Here is a 26,566-nt window from a genome sequence, read left to right as displayed (position 1 = left end):
TAATGAAATAACAAAAAACTTAAATATAACAGAAGAAGAATGGCAAGAGGAGATGAATAAATTATGTTTTTTAATACAAAAATTATTATATTTCTTTAATGATTATTTAAGCCAATAAATGATAATTTCAACACTACACAAAAACGATTCATATATTTTTCATGAGGTCCGAAATGCAATGATGTGTTTTTCAAGAGAACTGATAGTCCCAATATCTTCTAATGCAACCGCAAATACTTCCGAACAACATAGAAGGGTAAAGGAATATTTCCTGAAGCAATAAGTGAGTTAGATGGAACTCTTTTACATATAGTCTTGCCATTATATATTGTATGTTGATCATATTGGCATTAATTCAACATTGATTATACTTATAATTCATGATAATTAAATTAAACATAAATAAGTTCACTCACAATACTGTTCCATTAATAATTCTAAATTATTTATGCTGTTCCATTAATAATTCTAAATTATTTATGCTTGCCAAGAATGTAAGTTAGAAGTAACTCATTCCAAACATCTGGGACACCAGGAAGGCACCAATGTGTGCAGTCTGCATAACTTGATGGGTTGGCTAGTTGTGTTGTTGTTAAAGGATAATTATACAACCTATGAATAGAAGGGTGTGCATCTTTTCTATATTGTGTTAGATGTGTTATATTCACCACTTGTACATTCACCCCCTTTTCTTTCAATTTATTTAGCGATAATTGTAATATTCTCATCAGCTTTAAATCCGACTCACTTTCCCAAAACCTATCTGTCGTTATTGGATCTGTTTCATTCAAGCAATTCTGATCATCTTTCGTGCCCCATTCTGTGCCACTGAAAATAAAGTCTTAATGAAAACCATAAATTTTTTAGTTGTATAATTAATTTAAGTTTAAATATATCACCTATGATGTGTTGCAGTCATGCTCATGAAATATAATTGAGTCCTTGTGTGATTTACATGATCATGTAACCATTTAGATAACACTTTGATAACCATATTGTAACCATGATGGTTGCTTACTACATCATAATGTGTAGAATTTCCAAGTGATCCATTCCTTAAAAGAAAAACAATCATTTTATAAATTCATTAGCAAAAATTAGCAAACCTAATGTCAACCTTAGAAGTATGAACTTACAAGATTTTGAATGTAGGCATCTTCCACCAGAGATATGAGTTAAGAACCAATACTTCTGCATTAACCCAATATTTAGCATGTTTTTCGATGGATTCAATGTGAACCATACGATCATTTGTTTTATGTTTTAATGGATGGTCTGCATTAGATTCCACCAACAATGGAGCCCAATAAAAGTCGATAGAAACATTATATTCCTGTATACAAATGTATTAACACAAATACACTTATAAACAAAATAAAAGAAATGGCATACATGAGTATATCAAATTTAACCATATACACAAAACGTATGTTTACTATATTTTATGCAAATAAAAGTTATTTCTAGGAGTACTTTTATTCCTAGTTTTATCAACTCCTCGTATTGTGTAAATGTTGAACACTTAATTCTTTGAAAAAATAATTAGTATTCTAGGAATACTTTATTACAATAAATATATATTATTTTCTAAACATATAATATTTTTCTTTATTAAAATATGTTTTTATCAATAAATTAGTAAGACATATTCATTAAAGTCAATATAATTTGACCACATATTCAGTTACCTAATAATAAATATATTTTTTCTTAAAATAAATCCTAGAATACTCTTAATTATAATCAATTTTTGGGTAAATAGGTAGTCATCTTATGTGGTATTGGAGATCTTCAATAAAGTTCCTTTATTTTTGTAACATCCCGAAATTCAAGTAAAGCTATTTAACCCTTCCATTTTGTCAAGTTGTCAAGATTGGTCCCTTGAGAGAGTTCTTATAGCAAATGAGTACGCTGGGCGTACTGGGGAGTACGTTGCGCGTACTCATGCGCTTAATTTCGATGCGGACTCGCCTGGGTACGTTGGGCGTACCCAGGGTTACGCTGGGCGTAACGGATCCAGATGCAAACCCTAAATGTTTGGCTTGTGCACAATTTAAAGGATGCTAAGGCTCATTTCCCAGCCTCCATATCAGAGAGTGAAACCCTAAGAGAGAGCCTTCCATCGTCCTTAGCTTGAGTGTGTGTGTTTTGGAGCTAAAAGTGTCTTGGTATGTTAGTGAAGAAGAAGGAGAAGAGCATGTGGAGGGTAGGGCTTGAAGTGCAAGTTTGGATCTGAGATCTATAGAGAAAGGAGCTTCATTTAGAGGCGGAGGCTAGACCAGATTTTTACAGAGTTCGAGATTACCGAGTTACCCGAGGTGAGTCTTCTCATACTTTACCTAGATTGGTAATTAGAGTTATGTGACAGAGTATTTTGTATGATTTTGCATGATGTGATTTCTATGTGATTTATGCTATGTATGCTATAGAGTTACAGAGTTAGGACCAGAAGGTCCACAGAGTTAGGGCCAGATGGCCCACAGAATTATGGGACTGGAGGGTCCCACTGAGAAACATTGAACAGAGGGTCAAACAGAGTTATAGCCTCGAGTGGCTAATATGTGTTGTGTGTGGTATTTTTGGGAACTCACTAAGCATTTATGCTTACAGTGTTGTGTTATGTGTTTCAGGTACCAGTGAGGATTGCAGGAAGGCGCCGACTTGATCAGTACACACATGAGGAGCTTTTACATATTATGATCTTGGGATGTGATGTTATGAATTGATTATGTGATACAATGATATTTTTATAAAAAATATGAATGAAAGTGTGTTCGAAATGTGAAAAAATTATTTGAAAATTTGGGTGTTACAAGTTGGTATCAGATCCTTGGTTTGAGGTATTCGGGTGTACCTTCGGGCGTATCTGAACTCAAACTGAGGATTTGAGAGATTTTCAAAATAAAATTCACAAAATTTTTCTCAAGAGAAAAAAAGTTTTTGAAAGAGCAGAGCAGAGCAGTGTGTACGATCAGCCATCGCTCGAACGGTGATTTCCCAAAATACCCTTACATTATGAGTTATGAGATATGTTACGATATGATATGAATGCTAGAGTAGGCTAGGTATTCTTATTAGGGCTAGAGTGGCCTGATTTGTGATGCCTTAGACTAGGAATTTTGATGCTAGGAGATGCTTGGAGTGAATAGATAGCAGCGAGGAGCTTATGAGAGATCTGCTAGAGAGTAGACTGTGTATAGAGAGAGTATGGTACTTGGGACTTGGGATCCTAAGAGGAGAACTTGGGGTGAATATTGATGCGGTGTGGACGGTAGTATTGGGCCCGTACTACTGAAGGCATCGGATCAGTGCGTAACGCAAGTAAGAATCCTTAGGGTAGCAGGGATCAAGTAGGAATGGGATATCGAGTGTGTGTACGCTCGAGCAAGTCTCTGATATCTTGTGTTGTATTTCAGAGAGACCTCATGGTTGGGACACGCCACAGGCCAGGGACTAGTGAGGAGGGTGTGAGCGATGAGGAGCTCTGCCAGATGATTCATGATGAGGTGGCTGCTGTCATCCGCGTTGAGATTCCAGAGATGTTCGGGTCTATCAAGACCACACTGATTGAGACTTTTGATGAGCGGTATGCTGCTCTTATTGATGTTGCTATTGCTGCAGCCACTGCAGCCGTTGCTGCTGCCAGGCCGTAGGGGGTGACACGTTGCTATACCGGGAGTTCAGCAACACGAAGCCACCAGATTTTGATGGGACTCAGGATCCGATAGCCGCGATGAGGTGGATCTCTTAAATTGAGGGGTGCTTCTACGCATGTTCATGTCCGGGGCATCTGAGGGTACGGTTCGCTTTGAACCAGCTTCGCTTGGGAGCGAAGGATTGGTGGAAGTTTGTGACATCACACTTCACTTCTGCAGAGCTTGCTACGGTGACCTGGGAGAGGTTTACCACTATGTTCCGAGAGGACTACGTTCCCCCGGTGGAAAGGGAACGTTTGGCCCAGGAGTTTCTGACCCTCAAACAGGGTACCGAGTCTGTTACAGTGATCACCAGGATGTTTCATGAGAGGCCGATGTTCTGCCCTGAGCACGTGTCTTTTGAGCAGGAACGCATGAGCAGATATTTGAGTATTTTGAGAAGAGAAATCCGCGAGTTTGTTGGGTCAAAATATGGTTTATACATTGCTTTTCTGGGCAATTATATTTCTCTGTAATATTTTTGGAGTTTACGGTCATGTTTACGATTGAGTTTACGGCCGTAAACACCTTACGGCCGTAAACCCATTTACGGCCCATGTTATCTGGCCCATGTTCTCCAAGTATAAATATAGGTGTTAGGGTGAGGAGTAGAGATTGATGAACCCTAGAGAGTTTACGGCCAGAGAGACAGAAGAACTATTGTGTGCTAGTGTGTGTGTGAATCTCTTGTGTAAGGAATTTAATTCATATTATTAATACATTGAGATTCATCATCTACCTCTTCTTCTTCTCTTCTATTTGATCTGACATCATCCGTTTGATTGGGATTCCGCACCATCAAACGGATATGATTGATATACAGGCAGATCACAACATAAGCCTATTACAGAGTTCGTGGCGAACTCGACATACCGGACATTTGCTGAGCTTCTGGAAAATGCCCGAAATAGGGAAATTGAGCTAAAGACTCAGGCCAGGGAGGAGACAGAGTCTTAGGGGAGGGATCGGCGACCGACACAGTCCTAGCCGGCTGCCAAGCGGGCTAAGCCCGCCGATTCAAGATCAGGGAACCAGAAGGGCCACACTTGTGGCAAGTGCGGCAAGGGTCATGAGGGGGTGTGTACAGCAGGGTCTTGCTACAAGTGTGGAAAGGAGGGGCACATGGCGAAGGATTGCCCTAAGGGGTTTGCAGTTTGTTTTCACTACAACCAGACTGGACACCGGCAGGCCGAGTGTCCGCAGTTACGAGGGTCAACTCAGGGAGCGTCTCAGAGATCTGTCCCTGCTGCTGTTCGAGCTACGGAGAGTCGGCCGGTGAAGGCCGAGGTGCCGAAGGCTCGTGGGAGAGCCTTCCAGTTGACAACGGAGAAGGTCCGTGCAGCACCTGATTTTGTGGCTAGTATGTATTCTTTCACCTGTTTATTTTGAGTTTGTGGTGTTATGCTTATGTTGTGATATGCGTAGGTACATTTCTTGTGTGTTCTGTACCTGCTTTGGTGTTATTTGACTCGGTTGCGAGTCGGACTTTTGTGTCGTTAGCCTTTAGTCAGCACATCAGTATTCGTCCAGAGGCGTTGAGTCGACCTTTGCGAGTTTCCATAGCTGACGAGAGAGCAGTGTATACCACTGATATGATTCTAGGATGTGTCCTCGAGATCTTTGGCGTTGAGTTTCCGATTGATTTGGTCCCGATTGCTATGGGAGATGTCTGTGTCGTTGTGCGCATGGACCGATTGAGCAGATTTGGAGTGGTTATCGACTGCGAACGACAGCTGGTGACCATACGAGACCCTAGTGGGGGAGTTCTTACGGTTTATGGCGAGGGTACCCATTCTGGTTCAACATTTTGTTCAACCGCGAGAGCGAGGCAGAGTCTACAGCAGGGTTGTAGTGGGTTTGTGGCTTATGTGGTGGATATGAGGGTAGGTGCAGAGAGACCGTGGTCGGTTGATGAGGTCCCGATAGCGTGTGAGTTCCCGGATGTTTTCCCCGAGGAGTTGTCGGGTGTGCCTCTAGAGAGGCAGGTGCAGTTCCGTATTGATTTGGTTCTGGGGGCAGCGCCTATCGCCAAGGCGCCCTATCGCCTTGCACCTCCAAAAATGCAGGAGTTATCCTCGGAGCTTCAGGTATACGGCCGAGTAGCTCGCCGTGGGGAGCGCCGATCCTTTTTGTCAAGAAAAAGGATGGTTCACACCGGATGTGCATTGATTACCGGGAATTGAACATGCTGACGGTCAAGAATCGTTACCCCTTACCGAGGATCGACGATTTGTTCGATCAGTTGCAGGAAACGTCTTGGTTCTCGAATATTGATTTGAGGCCTGGATATCATCAGATGAGGGTACGTGATGAGGATATCCAGAAGATAGCGTTCAGGACTCGTTACAGGCATTACAAGTTTGTGGTAATGCCTTTCGGGCTCACCAATGCACCGACACCGTTCATGGATCTCATGAACAGGGTATGCAGGCCGATGTTGGATCGTTTGGTGATCGTGTTCATTGATGATATATTGGTGTATTCGAGATCCAGAGAGCAGCATGAGGAGTATTTGAGGGAGATCCTCGGAGTTCTGAGATTGGAGAGGCTTTACGCCAAATTCTCCAAGTGCGATTTCTGGTTACGAGAGGTCCAGTTTCTAGGACAGCTCGTCAACCAGAACGGGATATTGGTCGATCCGGCCAAGATTGAGGCGGTGATGAGTTGGGAGGTGCCGAGATCCCCTTCAAAGATCAGGAGTTTCCTGGGTTTGGCTGGTTATTATCGAAGATTCATCCAGGATTTCTCCAGGATTGTTGTTCCTCTCACCAGACTGACCCGGAAGGGCGTGGCTTTCAGTTGGGGCCCGGAGCAGCATGCCTCATTCAAGACACTTCGCCAGAGATTGTGCGAAGCCCCAGTGTTGGCCCTTCCGGAGGGAATGGAGGACTTTGTGGTAAATTGTGATGCGTCGATATCGGGACTGGATGCGGTGCCGATGCAAAGAGGGCATGTGATAGCATACACATCGAGGCAGCTGAAGCCTCATGAGATGAGGTATCCTACTCACGATCTGGAGTTGGGGGTTGTGGTGTTCGCCCTCAAGATCTGACGTCACTATTTGTATGTGGTTCGGTGTACCATATACACGGACCACAAGAGCTTGAAGTATATGATGGTTCAACCTAACCTAAACATGCGTCAGAGGAGATGGTTGGACGTGGTAAATGATTATGAGTGTGAGATCCTGCACCACCTGGGCATGGCTAACGTTGTAGCCGATGCCTTGAGTCACAGGGCAGAGAGTGCGCATTTGCAAGATGTTTGTCTGAGGTTGACAATGATGACTCCGGTGTTGGACACCATTCGGGAGGCCCATGTAGAGGCCATGAGACTAGAGAACTCCAAGCGAGAGCGGGTGATCGGACAGATATCTGAGTTCATTGTCGATAGCCGGGGGCTTATGACCTTCCAGGGCCGGATTTTGGTGCCATTTAAGGGCAGGGCACATTCCATTTTGATGGAGGAGGCACATAGGTCAAGGTTTTCGATCCATCACGGGGCCACTAAGATGTATTTGGACCTGAAAAGAGACTATTGGTGGCCCTGTATGAAGAGGGATGTGGCGTGGTTTGTAGAGAGGTGCTTGACCTGTCGCATGGTTAAGGCCGAGCACCAGTGTCTACGTGGCAAGTTGCAGCCGCTTGAGGTTCCTCAGTGGAAGTGGGAACAGATTTCCATGGATTTTATCACCAAATTGCTGAGGACTGTGAGAGGCGTCGATGAAATTTAGGTGATCGTCGACCGACTGACAAAGAGCGCTCATTTTCTTGCTATCAGTGAGAGCTCTTCCGCAGAGAGGCTGGCAGAGGTGTATGTGAAGGAGGTGGTATCGCGACATGGTGTACCGATCTCGATTGTGTCAGATCGAGATGTGCGTTTCACTTCCAGGTTCGGGAAGAAGTTCCATGAGGAGTTAGGTACTAGGCTGCATTTCAGTACCGGTTACCACCCACAGACGGACGGACAGAGTGAGCGGACGATTCAGATGCTCGAGGAAATGATTCGGGCATGTGTGTTGAACTTCGAAGGGAGTTGGGACATGTATCTGCCTTTGGCTGAGTTTTCCTATAATAACAGCCACCATTCGAGCATTGGTATGCCTCCCTTTGAGTTGTTGTATGGGAGGAGGTGTCGGACTCCCATCTGTTAGGGAGAAGTAGGGCAGCGAGTGATGGACAGCACTGAGGTTGCTGACAGCCCAAAGTCGCCAGAAGAGTTATGTGGATAGGCGTCGATCCAAGCTCGAGTTTCAGGGTGGAGATTTTGTATTCCTTAAAGTGTCTCCTTGGAAAGGAGTGATCCGATTCAGGAAAAAGGGCTAGTTGGGGCCCCGGTATATTGGACCGTTCAGGGTGATCGCGAGGGTGGGCAGGGTAGCATATCGATTGGAGCTACCTGCAGAGTTGAGCCGGATTCATGATACGTTCCACGTGTCTCTGCTGAGAAAGTGTATAGCCGACGAGTCGGTAGTGGTGTCGTTGGAGGTATCTAGGTGGACACAGGGCTGAATTAAGTTGAGAGACCGATCGCGATCTTGGACCGGAAGGTCAAAGTTTTGAGGAACAAGGAGGTGCCTCTGGTTCAGGTCCACTGGCAGCATCGGAGGGGGTCCAAACTGACTTGGGAGACGGATTCAGAGATGCGGGAGCATCATCCAGAGTTGTTTTCGGCATGAGACTTCGAGGGTGAAGTCTGGTTCTAGTGGGGGAGAACTGTAACATCCCGAAATTCAGGTAAAGCTATTTAACCCTTCCATTTTGTCAAGTTGTCAAGATTGGTCCCTTGAGAGAGTTCTTGTAGCAAATGAGTACGCTGGGCGTACTGGGGAGTACGCTGCGCGTACTTATGCGCTTAATTTCGATGCGGACTCGCCTGGGTACGCTGGGCGTAACGGGTCCAGATGAAATCCCTAAATGTTTGGCTTGTGCACAATTTAAAGGATGCTAAGGCTCATTTCCCAGCCTCTATATCAGAGAGTGAAACCCTAAGAGAGAGCCTTCCATCATCCTTAGCTTGATTGTGTGTGTGTTTTAGAGCTAAAAGTGTCTTGGTATGTTAGTGAAGAAGAAGGAGAAGAGCTTGTGGAGGCTAGGGCTTGAAGTGCAAGTTTGGATCTAAGATCTACAAAGAAAGGAGCTTCATTTAGAGGCGGAGGCTAGACCAGATTTTTACAGAGTTCAAGATTACCGAGTTACCCGAGGTGAGTCTTCTCACTATACTTTACCTAGAGTGGTAATTAGAGTTATGTGACAGAGTATTTTGTATGCTTTTGAATGATGTGATTTCTATGTGATTTATGCTATGTATGCTACAGAGTTACAGAGTTAGGACCGAAAGGTCCACAGAGTTAGGGCCAGAGGGCCCACAGAGTTATGGGACTAGAGGGTCCCACTGAGACACATTGACTAGAGGGTCAAACAGAGTTATAGCCTCGAGTGGCTAATATGTGTTGTGTGTTGTATTTTGGGGAACTCACAAAGCATTTATGCTTACAGTGTTGGGTTATGTGTTTCAGGTACCAGTGAGGATCGCAAGAAGGCGCCGGCTTGATCAATACACACATGAGGAGCTTTTATATATTATGATCTTGGGATGTGATGTTATGAATTGATTATGTGATACAATGATATTTTTATAACAATTATGAATGAAAGCGTGTTCTTAATTGTGAAAAAATTATTTGAAAATTTGGGTGTTACAATTATGACCTTATTTACAATTAAACCCTGATTTTTATTTAATAATAAAGCGCAAACAACTTGCAATTGTATTCGAATTTCGGAGAAATACCTTGTGACCCTGTTTATTTCCTATAACATTATTGAGGTGGATAAGTTACATGCTTACTTCATATTTAGGGGCATAAATAAGAAATCATATCAGCTTGTACACCTAAATCATTCTTTTGAAATCAATGACTTTGTCTTCATCAACCACCCCAAGTATACTGAAAGACAATTAGGTTATAGGGTATTGTCCCTTGACCATACAAGTCTAACAATCCATTTAGCTTAATCACAATTATTTGTCATGGCTGGAATCACACTCTCCTTGTATAATGGTGCATTCCACACCACCTACATAGAATTAGATGATAATTTAGGTCCATTTTAATAATTTTACCATTCCCATAACAGGTATGGTGACACTAAAATCACCAACAATCTTTCTTTATTATAATGTGACATTTGAGTTTACACAACCTTGAAAACAAACCAAATTTTTTATAAATAAAAAGTACATAATCAAGTTCAAATCTATTTAAGTATTTTAAACATTTCAAATATTCAAGAAATCCTAATGTCCTAAGAACAAAAGCCAGCAACCCATTGAAATACTTGAAGATAAAGTACACAAAAAATTTTGCATTTCATTTAGTAAATATTAAAGTGATTTTCCTTATCCATTCATAATCACATTGAATCCAAGTCCTAATTAAAATTTTGAAGTATGGACATTTATTTCGGTCACATAGGCAGTCCTTTACATCATGTATATGTAGTGTATTTTATTAAAGGAATCGTTATGAAGATTTTCCACCTGTATAGCATACGTGTGACTTAATGGTAATTTACTTTCCATCTAAACACTCCAAACTAGAGTGGGCCTCATATTCGAATCTCACAATATTCAATCCTATGGTGACATGTTGTTAAATAGCATAAATAATTAATTTACATCATGTACATATTATTCCTCATAGTTATGATATAACTCACCTTGCAAAGACGTGGACGCTATACCATGTGACTTGTATTAGATCACAATCCAAGTCATCGTTGACACTTATAATTCCGATCACACTAAATGGTGAGGTGAATCTAAAATCACGAACACTATTTTAAAAAATGTTTATAATCAAGCTTAATATTTTTTTTTGGAAATCTAGGTTAGGTAGGCTCCCTAACATTGTCAAAGAAGGATTTGAAATCGATGCTTAGTGATGCCTTTTTGGAACGATGTTGAGGAGACTGGATCTCATGTGTTTACTTATTGTTGTTTTGCCTTGTAGGTTTAATGTTGGTTATTCATATGGCGTGGCTTCCTCATGGAAAGATTTAGTGATCATATTGAGATCCTTATTTAATCAATACTCTTAATATCTCAAGGAAACTTGAAAAAAATTTATAAAGGTGGTGATAATGTTCACTCTAGTTTACTTGGAAAGATTAGAACTTGATGCTTTATTTGATACTTTGACATCAACTCCAAAACTTATTGATGCCACTCTAGTTTACTTGGAAAGATTAGAACTTGATGCTTTATTTGATACTTTGACATCAACTCCAAAACTTATTGATGCCATTTAGGTTCACTCATTTATGTGGATTAGATATAGAGTAAGTTTGGTTAGCTCAAATTGTCTAATTGGTGTTGTATCCATATCATGAGCTACTCATAATTGATGTAGTACTTTTTTTTTATAGTGCCTCTTAAAAAATATACATATGTAATATGATAGACATCGATTCAAGGTGATCAACCTCCAAGAAATTAAGAATAAAAAGAAGAAAAGAGACCCATTGAAACAATTTTTCTGCTTAACTTGGTCAAAGATACCCTATATAAATTTAAAGATGCAAGCTAAAATTACTATTAAACTACAAACAAGAATCACTAGACATGATCACTAAATATGGTCCACTAATTTCTAAGAATAAGGAAACATGGTCTATCTCTAAATGCATGCATCATGGATAAAAAGGAAAAAAGAAGAATTGGTCTACTAGTTAAACTCATTCGTATCGTAATAGCAATTTTTATGTGCTTGTAAAAAATCACATACACTGAATACACAAAAATCTAGTTTGATTATGCATGATTTGTGCCGAAAACTCAATTTTCAACCTTTTTATGTTATATTGCAACTGATATTGTGATACTCAGACGTAGTGTTGAAATACAACTTAATAATTTAAGATTCATGACCCTGAATATATCTAATCATGATTATCAAATTCACCCTCTAACCGCCTCTATTCTAACATAGAATTATGTTTGACACTGGTTCTACACTAAAGCCATTTTTTCCTAAAATAACAAATAAAATTACGTCATTATTAAAAGACAGAATTATATAAATGATCTGTGTGTTGTGTCAAAGTTATGGTATTCTCGAAAACCTTTTTCCCCTAGTATGGTCTATGTATGCGATCTTATTTTAGGATGCTATCATTCATACTCCCTCTAGAGTTTTATTGTTGTAATAGACTTTATGTCTATTCATCCTTATATAATCTTATATCGTGTTACATTATCACTCGCAATACATAATTAAAATATCATACTTATATAGGTAAGGACATAGAAGTCGACTACATGGGGTATATAAATTGAATATAAAATATTATACTTATATATAAGGGTATAGAAATTGACTATATGGTCTCTTATTAGCATAATAAAAATCATTCTCCTTTAGTTGAATATAAATAATATACACACTCATACTCTCTCTCTCTCTCTCTCTCTCTCTCTCTCTCTCCAATTTTTCTCTCTTTCACACACATGAACAATCTTTAATAATATCACCATGTACACCCCCCCTCTCTCTCTTTATCATACACACACACACACTCATGTCACTCTAAACTATCTACTAACAACATAATGCCATTGATAACCAGCTTCTTCTTCCTTTTCTCATATATTTACCATGACTAACCTGAAAACACCAACGTAACCTCGAAGGAAACTATAGGAGAACAAAAAATGAAAGTCTTTTGTCAATCCTTGTCATAAATGTGGAAGTTCGTACGACAAAAATGTCGTTTTGACTTGAACCCTAAAGAGGCATTCGCCCCTGATAATTTATTGGTTATCATTCCAATTATTTTTTTTCTTTTAGATTTTCACAAGGTGGTGATGACGACCTAGGTGGATATGATGAGATTCTTACTTCTACAGCTGGACATAGTGGTGACTTTGAGAGGTATAACGATTTTAAGCCTAAGCAGAGATCTTTATTTATATTCTTGGTCTTTCAGGTTAGTGTCCAATCAATCAGTCTTTACATTCGGATCAGTGAGATGAGCTAGCTTTCTTTCGGGTGTGAGTGGAGCATACTCAGTATGAATTAGGGGTGTGATTACTTTGATAGAAAGAACAACGCTCTTGATAAATAGATATTCGAGGGAAAGAAATCCATAATCATCTAGTAGGTAAATTTTCCAGTTCTATATAGATTGTTGCTAGGATAGAGATGGTTACTACAAAAAAAACGACGATGGATATTATTTGGTTCACAGTAAAAAAAGTATATATATATATATATATATATATATATATATATATATATATATATATATAGAGAGAGAGAGAGAGAGAGAGAGAGATGAATATATACATATATATATATATATATATATATATATATATATATATATATATATATATATATATATATATATATATATATATATATATATATATATATATATATATATAAGTATAGATATCTAATCTTTAAAACTATATAGTTTTGAATATGTTTAATTTTCTACAAAAAATAATTTCCTTCAAAAATTTACTATGTTTCCTTAGGCCGGAAGGAATGGGGCTACACTCCTTTTTGCCACACTTTTTTACGACACTCTGAATGAAAAGAAGAAAGAGAAAGATGAGAGAGAGAGAGAGAGAGAGAGAGAGAGAGAGAGAGGAGGAAGAGTGAGAGAGGGAGGAGTGCTCCCATTTTCTGCCGCACCTCGAAACCGGACACCCAAACCGCATGGGGGGGGGGGGGGGGGGGTCACTGCGTTTTAACATGCCACGTAAGCTGAAACCGCACTCCACTCCTTGTGGACTTACGCGACTTATAACACAAACTTCCTTGAGTTCTTGCACCATTATGCCTAGGGGGGTTCGACTGGATAAGAATGGTCGGGTTTACCATCTAAATCTCAACCCTTTTTACTAGACGTTGAATGACTAGTTTGTTTTACTTATTTTTATTTGTAAATATATTCTTTTCTATTTACCTATATTACTACTCTCAACCACTTCAAAATTCCACACTATCTCCGATTGCATTCCAACTATCTCTTTGTTCTGATTCAGTTGCTTGCAACAATTCTGTTGATGAAACTAATCCTTTGCTCTACTTATCCTCGTTGGAATGATAAAATAACTACCTACGTTATGGCACCAGCTGCTCATGCTACACTATCAATTCTTCAAGATACTGAAGTTCAACCATGCCTAGAAATCCGAGAACTTATCACGATAAAAATCCGGAAGCTGCCCAAAAGAAGCTAAGAAAATATTACTTTGCTGCTGACTAGCAATTTCAAAATAAAGAGACTTTATGGGTTTAGTAAACCGTATGGCTTTGGTTTATGTATTTTCATTTACAGGTTCTGTTAATATGTGGACTAATGTAGGCAAATATGGTCGAAGATTATAACTTGTAGCAGAGACCGGAATAGATGAAAAATGAACACTACACATAGCTTTTTCACATAACACAGGGACCACATAGATATAAATCTTCCTTATTAATATTAAAAATAATTTACTTAACAAAGTTAATCATAAAATATCGGATAATATTTCAATAATCAACCTATCCACCAATAACAAGAAAGTATGGATATACTCACAATTGCCTTGAAGGTGCGTAAGGACACATGTCGAATTTTGCGCATCTCCTTGAGCTCAGGAGGGATGACCTTCTGAAGCATACATACCATTGACACCCACTGGTTTCTATTTACCGAATCTCCAACGAAAATTACCCTTTTCCCCCTTAGCCTCTCAAGAACTTCTTTGGCATCAAACCTAGACATTATACAATATACATAAATAAATACTAACTTTACAGTGCGACGTGAAACTACAGTTTTATGCATGCTTGGCTTGTATTTTACTTTAATTGTACTAACTTCAAACCTCAAATATAAACCTTATTATATGGTATTGTCTAATAATCTAATTAATATAGTAAAATATATACATCAGCAAGCACATGATAAGAAAATGACCGTTTCCAACATAATATAGTTCTCTTGAAAGAACTTTATCATGCAATGATTAATATTTACTGTGATGTTGAAGCTTTTATATAAGCCACATCTGTTGATTAGTATTCCTTTTAAATGTAAAGCAAAAAATCAAACTCTGTGTGTGTGTGTGTGTGTGTGTGTGTGTGTGTGTGTGTGTGTGTGAGAGAGAGAGAGAGAGAGAGAGAGAGAGAGAGAGAGAGAGAGAGAGAGAGAGAGAGAGAGAGAGAGAGAGAGAGAGAGAGAGAGAGAGAGAGAGAGAGAGAGAGAGAGAGAGAGAGAGAGAGAGACCTTGGAAGGTTACACCCATGAGGTTGCCATCTCCATTGTTGATACCTGGAATCCATTCTACCATGTTGTTGACACGCAAAGTCACCAGTAATGTATGGACATTCGAGTTCTTCGTATAGAGGGTATGAATCGTTGTCATGTACCCATTTCCCGGAGAAAAAATCACAGCCATCCAGTGAATCATAGACATTAGGACTTAGAACTACTGTGGGAACGGTGCCTTGTTCTTCCATGTTGACGTAATAAAATGCTGTTGCAGCCACTGCTCCTACAACGATGAAGACGATGAGGCTGCTCTGGAACGTGTGTTTGACATCGCATATTACTATCAGTTGCATCTCTCACTCTATCGCAAGAAGAAGAATGAAGATCGATCGAAGACAAACTAACAGATTTATGCATCACTACCGGTTGCTTCTTAGCAACGAGGCAACGACCAACGACCAACGTCACCACCACCGCCGCGGGAACGGGAAACTTATTGCCATTTACTATATATTTGACTAAACGTAAGCGTCACGTAGATGTACACATGGCATTTCGTGCCTGCAATATTTTTAGATGGAGTGAACTGTTGAAACTTCGAACTAGAAATTAGTGTCAGACCACATGCGCAACTCTATCTCATCCTCTCATGCGTAAGGAGAATATTTTCCGTAAACTCTTATGAGACGTTTATCCAATAGGAGTTTTAAATGTTCAGAAGTAGTAGAATTTATGTGTGGTTCTCGTTAAGCAAAGTATATATGACCATGAGACTATTTAAAAAAAGATTTTTGTTGCCATGTTTTTCTTTTCTTCTTTCTGCATCCATTGTGATTGTGTTGAATGCTGGAATAATTCAGTATGTGGAGCATAATTGGAAACTTTATTTATTTTAGTTTTGTCTATATTCGCCTGCAGCATTTCGAGTTTAATTACACTACTAGAAAACTCGGTAATTACTTACTGCAATATTTGTAGGAAATTCGTAGGAATAACGCCTTAGCTACGGAATTCCTACAAAAAACGGGTTGTAGGAAAAACCCTCGTGGGTAATTTTTTCCTACAAATTACCTACAGAATATCCTATGGTTTTTCTACAGAATATTCTGTTAGAAATTTACCTACGAAATATCTACGGATCACTTTTACTACGGAATAGGTACGGAATAATTACCAACACTTTTTCCTACAGAATACCTACAAAATATTTTATCCTACAGCATACCTACAACACTAATTTCCTATAGAATGCCTAAGTATTATTATTTTTTTCCTACAAATTTCCTACGTATTTTGAAACATCCAAAAAATACAATTTAAAATTTTCGTTTTAATTTAATAATAAAACCTTAGTCATCGAACATCATATAAAAATCATAAACAGTGTATCTCAAAATATCTTAACAATTGTCAAAATATCAGAGTATAAACATCCCAGGCTGAACAGATAGTGTGTGCACTACAATCTTCTCGGGCTCCTCTTTTGAAGCTGAGTATCTGAAACCAAAACTGAAACTGTAAGCACGGAGCTTAGTGAGCTCCCCCAAACTACCACATACCATACAAAAACATATAAAGCAACTACTAGGCCTTGCCTACTGCATCGGACCGAATTCCGGAATTAACTAGGGTCTTGCCCTCTGCATCGGACCGAAGTCCGGAAACTGCATCGGACCGTAGTCCGGAACTAACCAGGGCCTTGCCCTCTGTATCGGACCGAAGTCCGGACACTGCATCGGACCGTAGTCCGGAACTAACCAGGGCCTTGCCCTCTGCATCTGACCAAAGTCCAGAAACTACATTGGACCGAAGTCCGGAACTAACCAGGGCCTTGCCCTCTTCATCGGACCGAAGTCCGGAACTGACTGAACATAGCATAGCATAATCATAACTACTAGCATAATCACATATACTGCATACTACATCGGACCGAAGTCCGGAACACATAACATAAAGACATGCTTGAATCACAAAGACCTCAGGCACACTGAACTACTGCATCGGACCGAAGTCCGAAACTACTACTAACTAAACGGGTCGGCATTGTGGCCGTAGACCCGTTCTTACTGGAAGGAAACTCACCTCACAAAGATGATTGTAGAATACTACGTATAACCCCTCGCTATTAGCTGGCAGATCCTCGAACTACTGATCTCACGACTCCCCGAGCTATCAATACAACATAACACTTAGTCCAATACCATTAAGTTTCCTTAGGGTAAAATGACAATCTTACCCCTGATCTAATTTGGTCCAAGGCCTAGGCCCAAATCCATCACAAGAAGGGCCCAATTCCATATAATCTTTCCAAGTCCACTAACAACACATTTATGGCCCAATTTTCTAAATTGGGCCCAACTTCTCAAATGGACATTCCCTCAAGCCCAAAATATAATATAGCCTAATAACAATCCAACAGAATAGTCCATTAAGGCCCATAATCAACTAGTCCAAGGAAATGACTCACCAAAAAGCCCACTGACTTACGAACGCAGGGCGCTCCCTTGTGGAACGCTGGGCGTTCCTTCGCAATCCTGGTCGTGAGTCTCAACGCGAACGCAGCGCGTTTCCGAGCCCTACGCAGCGCGTTCGTGCCCTGATTCCAAAAACTAGCCATTAAGCACTTAATTCTTAAGCCATGCTATCTAAACATAGATCCAAGTTGTTTAAGACCTCCTAAATCATAAAGTCACGAAGTTGACGACTTTGCATGCACCCAAAAGTCCCAATCTCGAAAAATAGCAATCAACTTCCATAAAGATGGTCACAACTCTTGCATGGACCCATTAGGACCTTAAAGATGGCAACTTTCCTGCCTAAGGGACTCAAATAGCCTCATAGGTGGCAACCCTAAGTCCAGAAACGGATTTGACATATAATAATCCATTCTTGAAACCAAAAAGGGAAAATATCCATGAGAAACTAGATCTATGATGTAGAAGCACCAAGATGAGAACTTTATACCTTCAATAGGCTGGAAATGATACAAAACCTCTTGATCTACAAGCTCTCTTCAATCTATTGCTTCTTCTCTAAACACCTTCTTCTTCAAATCACCTAAACAACACCAAAAATACTCAAGGTAAGCTCAAAATGCATGCAAGAGGTTTAGGGTTTCGATCTTAGGGTTAGATAGGATGGAGGCTGAAGGAAATATGGGTTGGGGTGAGTTAAGGTGTTTAAATAGGGTCCAAGACCCGAAAATTAGGGTTTAGTCTGCCCAGACGAACGCAACGCGTTCCCTTTGGGAATGCAGGGTGTTCCCATATGCACCCGCATCCATTTTCCTTTTGAACGCCATGCGTTCTTACTTGGTACGCCATGCGTACACGGTTTGGCCCAAACCCTTCTAACTTCATATAGCCATAACTTCTTCGTTATAACTTCGATTTTGACGTTCTTTATATCCACGGACAGCTAACGAGAAGCGCTACGCATCTATCAACTTTATTTAATCTAAAAGCCAACCGAACTAAAATCCAAAATTCTTAAATGGCCCGAACCAACGCCTTTGCCGATAGCTTTGGGCTCCAAAATACAAACCGAATAAATGGATCATCCAAACCACATCATTCACCTCCAAATGAGTCCAAACTCAACTCTTGATGGTTTCTAACTCAGCCAATACCCACTCCTTGATCACCACCTTGAAATGGGAACGATTCGAAACGGGCCGTTACATATTTTTTTCTAGCTTTTTGTTAAGACAATTTTATCACTAATTTGTTGCCAATTAATTCAGAATTAAAAAAATTCCTAATTTTTCTTCTCAAAATTAATGCAAAAAACCACAAAACTAAAATAGTCAAATACCAATATATTCATTAATGTTAAAATAATCAATAACATAACATTCATACATTCATACATTCAAATACTCAAAATATCATTACAAAAGTTTAAACTAATTAAGTTTGTTAAAACAAAAAATGCAAACTAGTTGATGGATTGCTGAGCAGGTTGAACTATCTCATAGAGGCCGCCAGTTGCTGTATTTGCAGTTCCATTTTATTTAGAATTTGTTGTATTCACAAATCCATTTAATTTTCCATTCTTGTCGTTGCAAATCAATTTGACTTTTCATCCATGACTTATGGCATGCTTGACACGTGTGTTCGTGACTCATTTACCTAAAGATACAAGGTAAAGAAAAACATCAAAAATGAAAGTAATGTCATCCTTACAAAGAATCTTTTTTCTGGAGACGACAAGAAAAAACTTAATTTCATTAACTAATTTACCTCTTCAAATTCCAACCAGGCACTACCAGATGAGTTTATGAAAAATATCAAATTGTAATTAAGTTGTCCAACTAACTGTCATGATCCTCACAGACACCTATTAACTTGTTTGACTGTTCAGTCCCTACTCTCTACTGTCATTCTAGTAGTACATAAAATAAGATTATTAAAGACTTACCAGAGTGTATGGTCAAAAGGATATGAACATGATCACGGTTCATGCTTCAAATAGCTTTAATGAAGTTTCTATATCTAGGGGGAGAAAGAACAACATGGTTTCCATGTATTATAGAAAAAGAAGGTAACTATTTTTTAGTGCTCCGCCAATAACTTTGCCATGACATGTAGCGCGCAACACACAGAGACCATTGATCCTATGAAATTTCATAAAAGAAAATGCTTAGTTGGTTATTAACAGCTACTGCAATCCTATATATATATATATATATATATATATATATATATATATATATATATATATATATATATATATATATATATATATATATATATATATATATATATATATATATATATATATATATATATATATATAACCCGTGAAAACCATGGTTATAAAACTAATTAAATTTTCATATTAAAAAATGAAAATTATTAATCAATTATTTTAAATAAATCGAGATATCTTTTAGTTATATAAAATTATAATAATTGATTTAAATAAATATGTAAAGTTATATCACATTATAATATGTATTTATTTTATGTTATATTTCAATCTAATGTTATTAATTTAATATAATTAAAGTGAAACAATTTAAAATTTAAAATTTAAAATTTAATGTAATTAGGGTGAGAAATTTAAAATGGATAATTAATATGTTGACAAGTGGCATGATATGAGACATATAATATTAATGTGGAGTTCTAATATAATGACACTTGTCAATAAGAGAATAAACCTATTTATTTATATATATATATATATATATATATATATATATATATATATATATATATATATATATATATATATATATATATATATATATATATATATATATATATATATATATCATAGTTGTACAAAAATAATGTAATTACGATCCTTTAAAAGTTACATGATTTTAATTAAAATTGTACGGGGGTGTACTTTAGACAAGACCAGATGCTTTGACCACTCATAGAGTATGCAACTACATAGAACTTTGGTCCCATGTTCAAATGATCAACAAGCTCGTGGATACTAAATGTCTAACACTTCACAGTTGCTTTAGTGTTTGATCACTCTCTCCAAAACCTGGAAGGGTATCTGTCACAAATTAACACCCATAGTTCTTTCACAAGAGCCTGTAAAAATCGCAATGTACTCAGAAGCTAAACCTTCTAAAGGATGGAAAAGAACAAATTAAAGGAAGATCAATAATTAATCCATACTGGTGAAACTGGCAGCAAAAGGGTGATGATACTTATTCAAGTTGAAATCATGGATGAATATCAGTTTATAATGGTTCATATATCCAAAATGTATATATCATCTAAAGTCTAAGCATCTTTCATTACCTTGTAATACATATCTCAATTCCTCAGGGTTAGATGTAACAGTTGCCTTAGAAATCTGATAGAGATGCATATGTAGGAAATCAAAATATTAAGTTAATTTAATTTAACATAAATACACATAATAATAATAATAATAATAATAATAATAATAATAATAATAATAATAATAATAATAATAATAATAATAATAATAATAAATTACTGAAATCGTTCCTGTGGTTTGGTCAAAATTACGTGTTTAGTCCCTAATTGTTTTTTTGCACTCGGACCGTCCTAGTGGTGGTGGTGGTGTAACATCCCGTTTAAAATAGAAATAATTAAATAAAAAACCCAGAGCCCCGAGAAGTAATTTTATTATCATTTTTATATTATTATGGTCCAAAATCAAATAATAATTAGTGGGGTGTTGGTTTCGGGAAGCCAAATGACAAGATTTGAATATCCGAGGGTTAAAGTGTAATTTCAGGATGTATTTTGAAAAGGATTTCAGAAGTCAGGGTGTGTTTGGTATTATTTGGACTTATATTGAAAGGATTTTATGGAGTCAGGGGCTAAATGGTAATTTTGGGACTTAATATGAAAGGAAAAGGAAAAGGAGGGATCGGTTTTATCAATATGGATCATAGTTTGAATGGAGCGGGTATATAACTGTTCTATTGTCTCTAAACCCTAACCCTAATGCAACTCCAGCCGTCACCTCCCTCTATCCCCTTAATTTTCGGTCGCCACCACCTCAGTCGAGAACCCCAAACCACCAGAGCAAACACCATGTGTCCATTCTAACACCGGGAAAGCAAAGTTACATGCGTTGGTGTCACCGATTGCTCGTGGATTGCCCTCTAGTCTTCGCCGCCACCTCCTTTAATGGATGCCGACGAAGCTTGTTGCCATTGTTGTTGAAGATGGAACTACCGACGGGGACTCGAGAAGGCGCCTCTCCGCCGCTGCTGCTGCTGTGGTACTCGGTGGGTTCGAGCCACCTCCTTCTCTCCTTATTTCTCTCCCTATGACTGCCACCGCTGCTGCCTGTAGGTTTTTTAACACCACTGACGCCATTCGTCCACCATATGCCACCATGGCAGGGTGGTCGAGTTCGTGGTTTTTTATGCGATTGTGTGGTGGTGGTGGTGGCGGCGGCGGTGGCGGCGACGGTGGTGGAGTTGGTGGTGGTGGAGTTAGAAGTCGGGGAGTGTTTGGTATCATTTGGACTTATATTGAAAGGATTTTATGGAGTCAAGGGCTAAATGGTAATTTTGTGACTTAATATGAAACGAAAAGGAGAAAGAGGGATTAGTTTTGTCAATATGGATCATAGTTTGAATGGAGCGGGTATACAACTTTTATATTGTCTGTAAACTATAACCCTAATGCAACTCCAGCCGTGAACTCCCTCTCTACCCTTAATTTCCGACTACCACCACCTCGGTTGAGAACCCAAACCACCGGAGCAAACACCCTGTGTCCATTCTAACACCAGGAAAGTGAAGCTACATGCGTTGCTGTCGCGGGTTGCTCGTGGATTTCCCTCCAATCTTCACTGCCACCTCCTTCCATGGATGCTGACAAAACTTGCTGCCATTGTTGTTAAAGATGGAAGTACTAAAGGGGACTCGAGCAGGCGCCTCTTCGCTGCTGCTGCTGCTATTGTACTCGGTGGGTTTGAACCACCACCTCCTCTCCTTATTTGACTCCCTATGACTGCCACCGTTGCCGCGTGGAGGTTTCTCAACACCACTTACGCCCTTCGTCCGCCGCATGCCACCGTGGTAGGGTGGTCGGGTTCGTGGTTTGTTATGCGATTGCTTGGTGGTGGTGGTGGTGGTGGTGGAGTTAGAAGTTGCGGTGTGTTTGGTATCATTTGGACTTATATTGAAAAGGATTTTATGGAGTCAGGGGCTAAATGGTAATTTTAGGACTTAATATGAAAGGAAAAGGAGAAGGAGGTGATAGTTTGTCAATATGGATCATCGTTTGAATGTGTGACAACCCAAAAATTTTATCTTGTACAAACCCTACAGTCAATCAAAGTCAAACTTACTTCCGCTAACTTTTAGCACTTTTGGAGTCAGTTTGGGTGTTTTAATCTTGAATACATCAGAGGTAATTATAGGAAGTATACTCTAGAGTTAAATGTGCATCACTTAAGTCTCAAAACTCCTAGAGTTTGGAGTTTACGGCCATAAAATGGAGTTTACTACCGTAAACTCTAAGGTATAAATATGACACTTAGTCATTTTTAGTCATTTTTACCATTTTCAAGCCTAGAACTCATTCTCTCTCAAGTATCATCTGAATTCTTCACTATATCTTCAACTTGGTAAGTGATTATTTCCTTGATTAGTTGATATTCTTCAATATCTAGTGTTTGTGCATGATTTCATCCATGAAATCTCTTCATTTTGATAGATCTTAAAGTGTTATTCATTTCACAAAGAACACACACTAGTGTTCTTGAGTCTTAAGCCCCCAAACAAGCTTATATATTGTAAGTACACTTACCTTATCTTGTTTCATACTTGAATAAACTACTTTACACCTAGAAAACATCAAGAGAACAAGATCAAAGGGTGTTTATGGCCAAGGAATCTCCTTGGGCCGTAAACCCTAATTAGGAGTGCAAATGAAACCTAATCCCTTCAGCCTTGGGATCAAGTCTAGAACACTTCCAACATAAGCTAAGGACCTTAAACTTTAAAATCGTACAAAATACCATGAGTTTTCGGCTGGAAACTCATGGAGAAATGGTCCTTGGGCCGTAAACCCTAGTTAGTGGTGCAATGGTGCCACCATTCCTTCCTAAGGCTTAGACTTGATCATAGAACACTTCATGATGACTTGTAAGACCTTATAACACAACTTGGTACTTAATACCACGAGTTTACGGCCATAAACTCATGGGGAAATTACCCCCTTGGCCTTAAACTCATGTGGTAATTACCATCGGCCATAAAATCCAATGTAAAGCACTACAACTCTTAGATGCAACCCTTTTCTACTTATAACACTTGAATAAAAGTGTTTCGATGTTCTTGGGAGTCTATAATTGCTTAATTAGTGGTATAATCACTAATTAGATACATATATGTATCATTATATGCTAAATAGGATCCGTGTGTGCTCAAGTCTTCATTTGACGCTTAGCATCCTTTACCTATCTTACATTTTCATTACTCACTCCAGGTGAGTTCGTAACCCTTAAATTATATTTTAAATGATTTTATATGCTTTTATTGGGGGGGGGGGAATACAAGTAGAAAACATGTTAGTTATACAATCAATCACATGTGATTTATAACTATGTTTCAAACAAAGGATTTCATATACTTCAAATTGTGTTATCAAACAAACTGCTTTTAAATCGTTTATAGACTGACATCAAGTTATCCATATTTATTATTAAACTATTCAAAAAGGTTTTACAAAACTTCCTATTTAACTTATATATTGTCAAATGCATATCTATATATGTATAGTTATGTAAGTAATGTTTAAAGGACTTAGAACTGCTAACCCACTTTAATTCCTTTTCCTTGATTGGATGTGTACTTAGAGTAATCAGTTAGTTGTCCGAAGGTCGTGTAACTACTAGTTATATATTATGTATACATATGCAGATATAAGAGTACCAGTCACTCATTCAAATACTACAAAGAAGTTAGTAGTAAGCTATTGTAGTTATAATTTAGGAGAATACTATCATATACAAGTACACATATATAATACTATCATATACAATTACACACAGAGAATACTATTATATACAAGTACACATAGAGAATACTATCATATACAAGTACACATAGAGAATACTATCATATACAAGTACATACTAAGATACTATAACAGAAAGAACATACTAAGATGCTATAGCATGGAACAACTACAGGATATATCTAACTACACCAATGATCACTAATGCATTGTTCTAAACAAAAGGTGATATAAATTGGGCATACATGATTATATAACTTTAATGTGGATATTACGGCCTAGCAATTCATTGCGGAAGCCACTTTTAATTCCCATAATCTTTTGTAGGGAGAACGTTTAATATGGGAACTACTTATCACATTATGATCTTAATAATCCAATAATTGGTTACATGATTATATAACTTTAATATGGATATTACGGCCTAGCAATTCGTTGCGGAAGCCACTCTTGATTCCTAGAATCTCTTGTAAGGAGAACGTTTAGTATGGGAACTACTTATCACATTATGACTTTAATACAACAAATATGTTTACAAGTAATTAGTACTGCAGGTTGTCAATTCTGAAGACCCCTGAGTACTTACTATTCCCATTACTTTCAAATAGTGACAATTCAACTATAAAGGCAATACAATCTATTTTCGAGTAAAGGTAGTTATAAACTAGGGAAAAACATCCACTTTTATAGAGAAAAAAACACTTAAAATAGTTGCGTCTTGGAAAAAGACTACCTTTTTATACTAGTAGGAAATATGGGATTTTCTAGGGGTTTTCAAACATATACAAACATTTACTTTAAACTTTTACAAACATTCACGTCCAAACTTATACAAACATTGACATTAAATAATTATGAACTCACCAGCTTAAATGTTGATCTACGCTTTCAAAATAACTTGTATTCTCAGGTCGTCAATAGACAGGTACCGATGCCAGGTCTTGAGAAGAAGAAGCTCGTTCAAGATTTGTCTTTTATTTTGATTACTTGTTTTGGTGTCACATTACTACAAAAGAACACATATGTATTAAATTATACTATTAATGCAATGGATGATGTTGTTTCTTTTTTACTACTTTGCATTGTTATGATACTGTACACGACATCCTCCACCCCTGGGCGTTTCCGCCGTTCCGGTTTTGGGGTGTGACAGATTGGTATCAGAGCATTGTTTATAGTGAATCAGGTATATCAAGCCAAAAAAGATATACAAACTATAAACACAATGGAATTAAAATACTATGACAAAGAGTTTATACTTTTAAGTACTAAAATACTTAACTAAAAGTATACCTAATTACATACCAACATACTTACTATAGAACAGTGTCATACTAGAACGTAACAAAAGTATTTAATTGTTGAGCACAACAGTCAAAGCTGGGCAGTTATGTAATCATATCTCGGATCAATATAGTCTGATCAACTATATTCATTTAATATATGGTGAACGTGTGCTTAGGAGTGATTGTGGTGTTGCAACAAACCTAAAACTTACCAAATTCTAGGCCTAAAGAATTCTATGGAGCAAAACCTAAAGTAAAATACTATGGGAGTGTCTTAGACACCATTCATTCAAAGAATGAACCTAATAGGAATTGCAGTAAGTTTCTTTCATAGAAACTTTTTAAATGTTTAAACGCTTTATTATAGAATTGCTAATTTCTTCTTACCATTATTCTCGCTTAGTTATAAATGGTTGGATTCCATTTCCCTGACGACCCTTACTATCCCGACCAAGTGAATGGAGGAGGGATAATTGTAGGATCAGAAGCAGAACCAAAAATCTCCTTAGACAATAACCTAGCAGAAGATCTCCCAGAGAATCTCGATCCCAAGCCAGAAGAAGAGAATCTACCTCGGGATGCTCAAAACCCAAATCGTGAACTTCGTCTGATATTTCAAGGCCCGATGCCTATGTGGACTGAGTACTTGGGTAGGTGGAGCCATGAACAAGGTCAACCCTTACCCTACGACAGAGATCGAAGCTTCAGCAACGTAAGTGAAGGAGGACCTGCTGACAAGGTTCTTCCCATATTGGTTCGCTGAATAGCTCGCAATGTCGATCTAAATATGGCAGCCATTCAACAGACAGTGGGGCTAGAATTTGACACAAATT

General features: G+C 38.2%; 1 protein-coding gene across 1 annotated transcript; it reads right to left on the bottom strand.

Annotated features, from left to right (window-relative positions):
• Positions 1-251: 251 nt before the first annotated feature.
• LOC111878198 (protein trichome birefringence-like 34) lies at positions 252-15,649 on the bottom strand. The gene is made up of 5 exons (XM_023874704.3): positions 14,987-15,649; positions 14,297-14,474; positions 1,137-1,333; positions 900-1,055; positions 252-828 (listed from the first exon to the last, which is right to left on the bottom strand). The coding sequence occupies exons 1-5, from the start codon at positions 15,322-15,324 to the stop codon at positions 474-476; spliced, it is 1,224 nt and encodes a 407-aa protein (XP_023730472.1). The 5' UTR covers positions 15,325-15,649; the 3' UTR covers positions 252-473.
• Between the last annotated feature and the right edge of the window lie 10,917 nt (positions 15,650-26,566).

This window comes from Lactuca sativa, chromosome 8, assembly GCF_002870075.4.
Source record: "Lactuca sativa cultivar Salinas chromosome 8, Lsat_Salinas_v11, whole genome shotgun sequence".
Taxonomy (NCBI): domain Eukaryota; kingdom Viridiplantae; phylum Streptophyta; class Magnoliopsida; order Asterales; family Asteraceae; genus Lactuca; species Lactuca sativa.
Note: the sequence above shows the minus strand (reverse complement) of the source record. Positions and strands in the feature narration are given on the sequence as shown.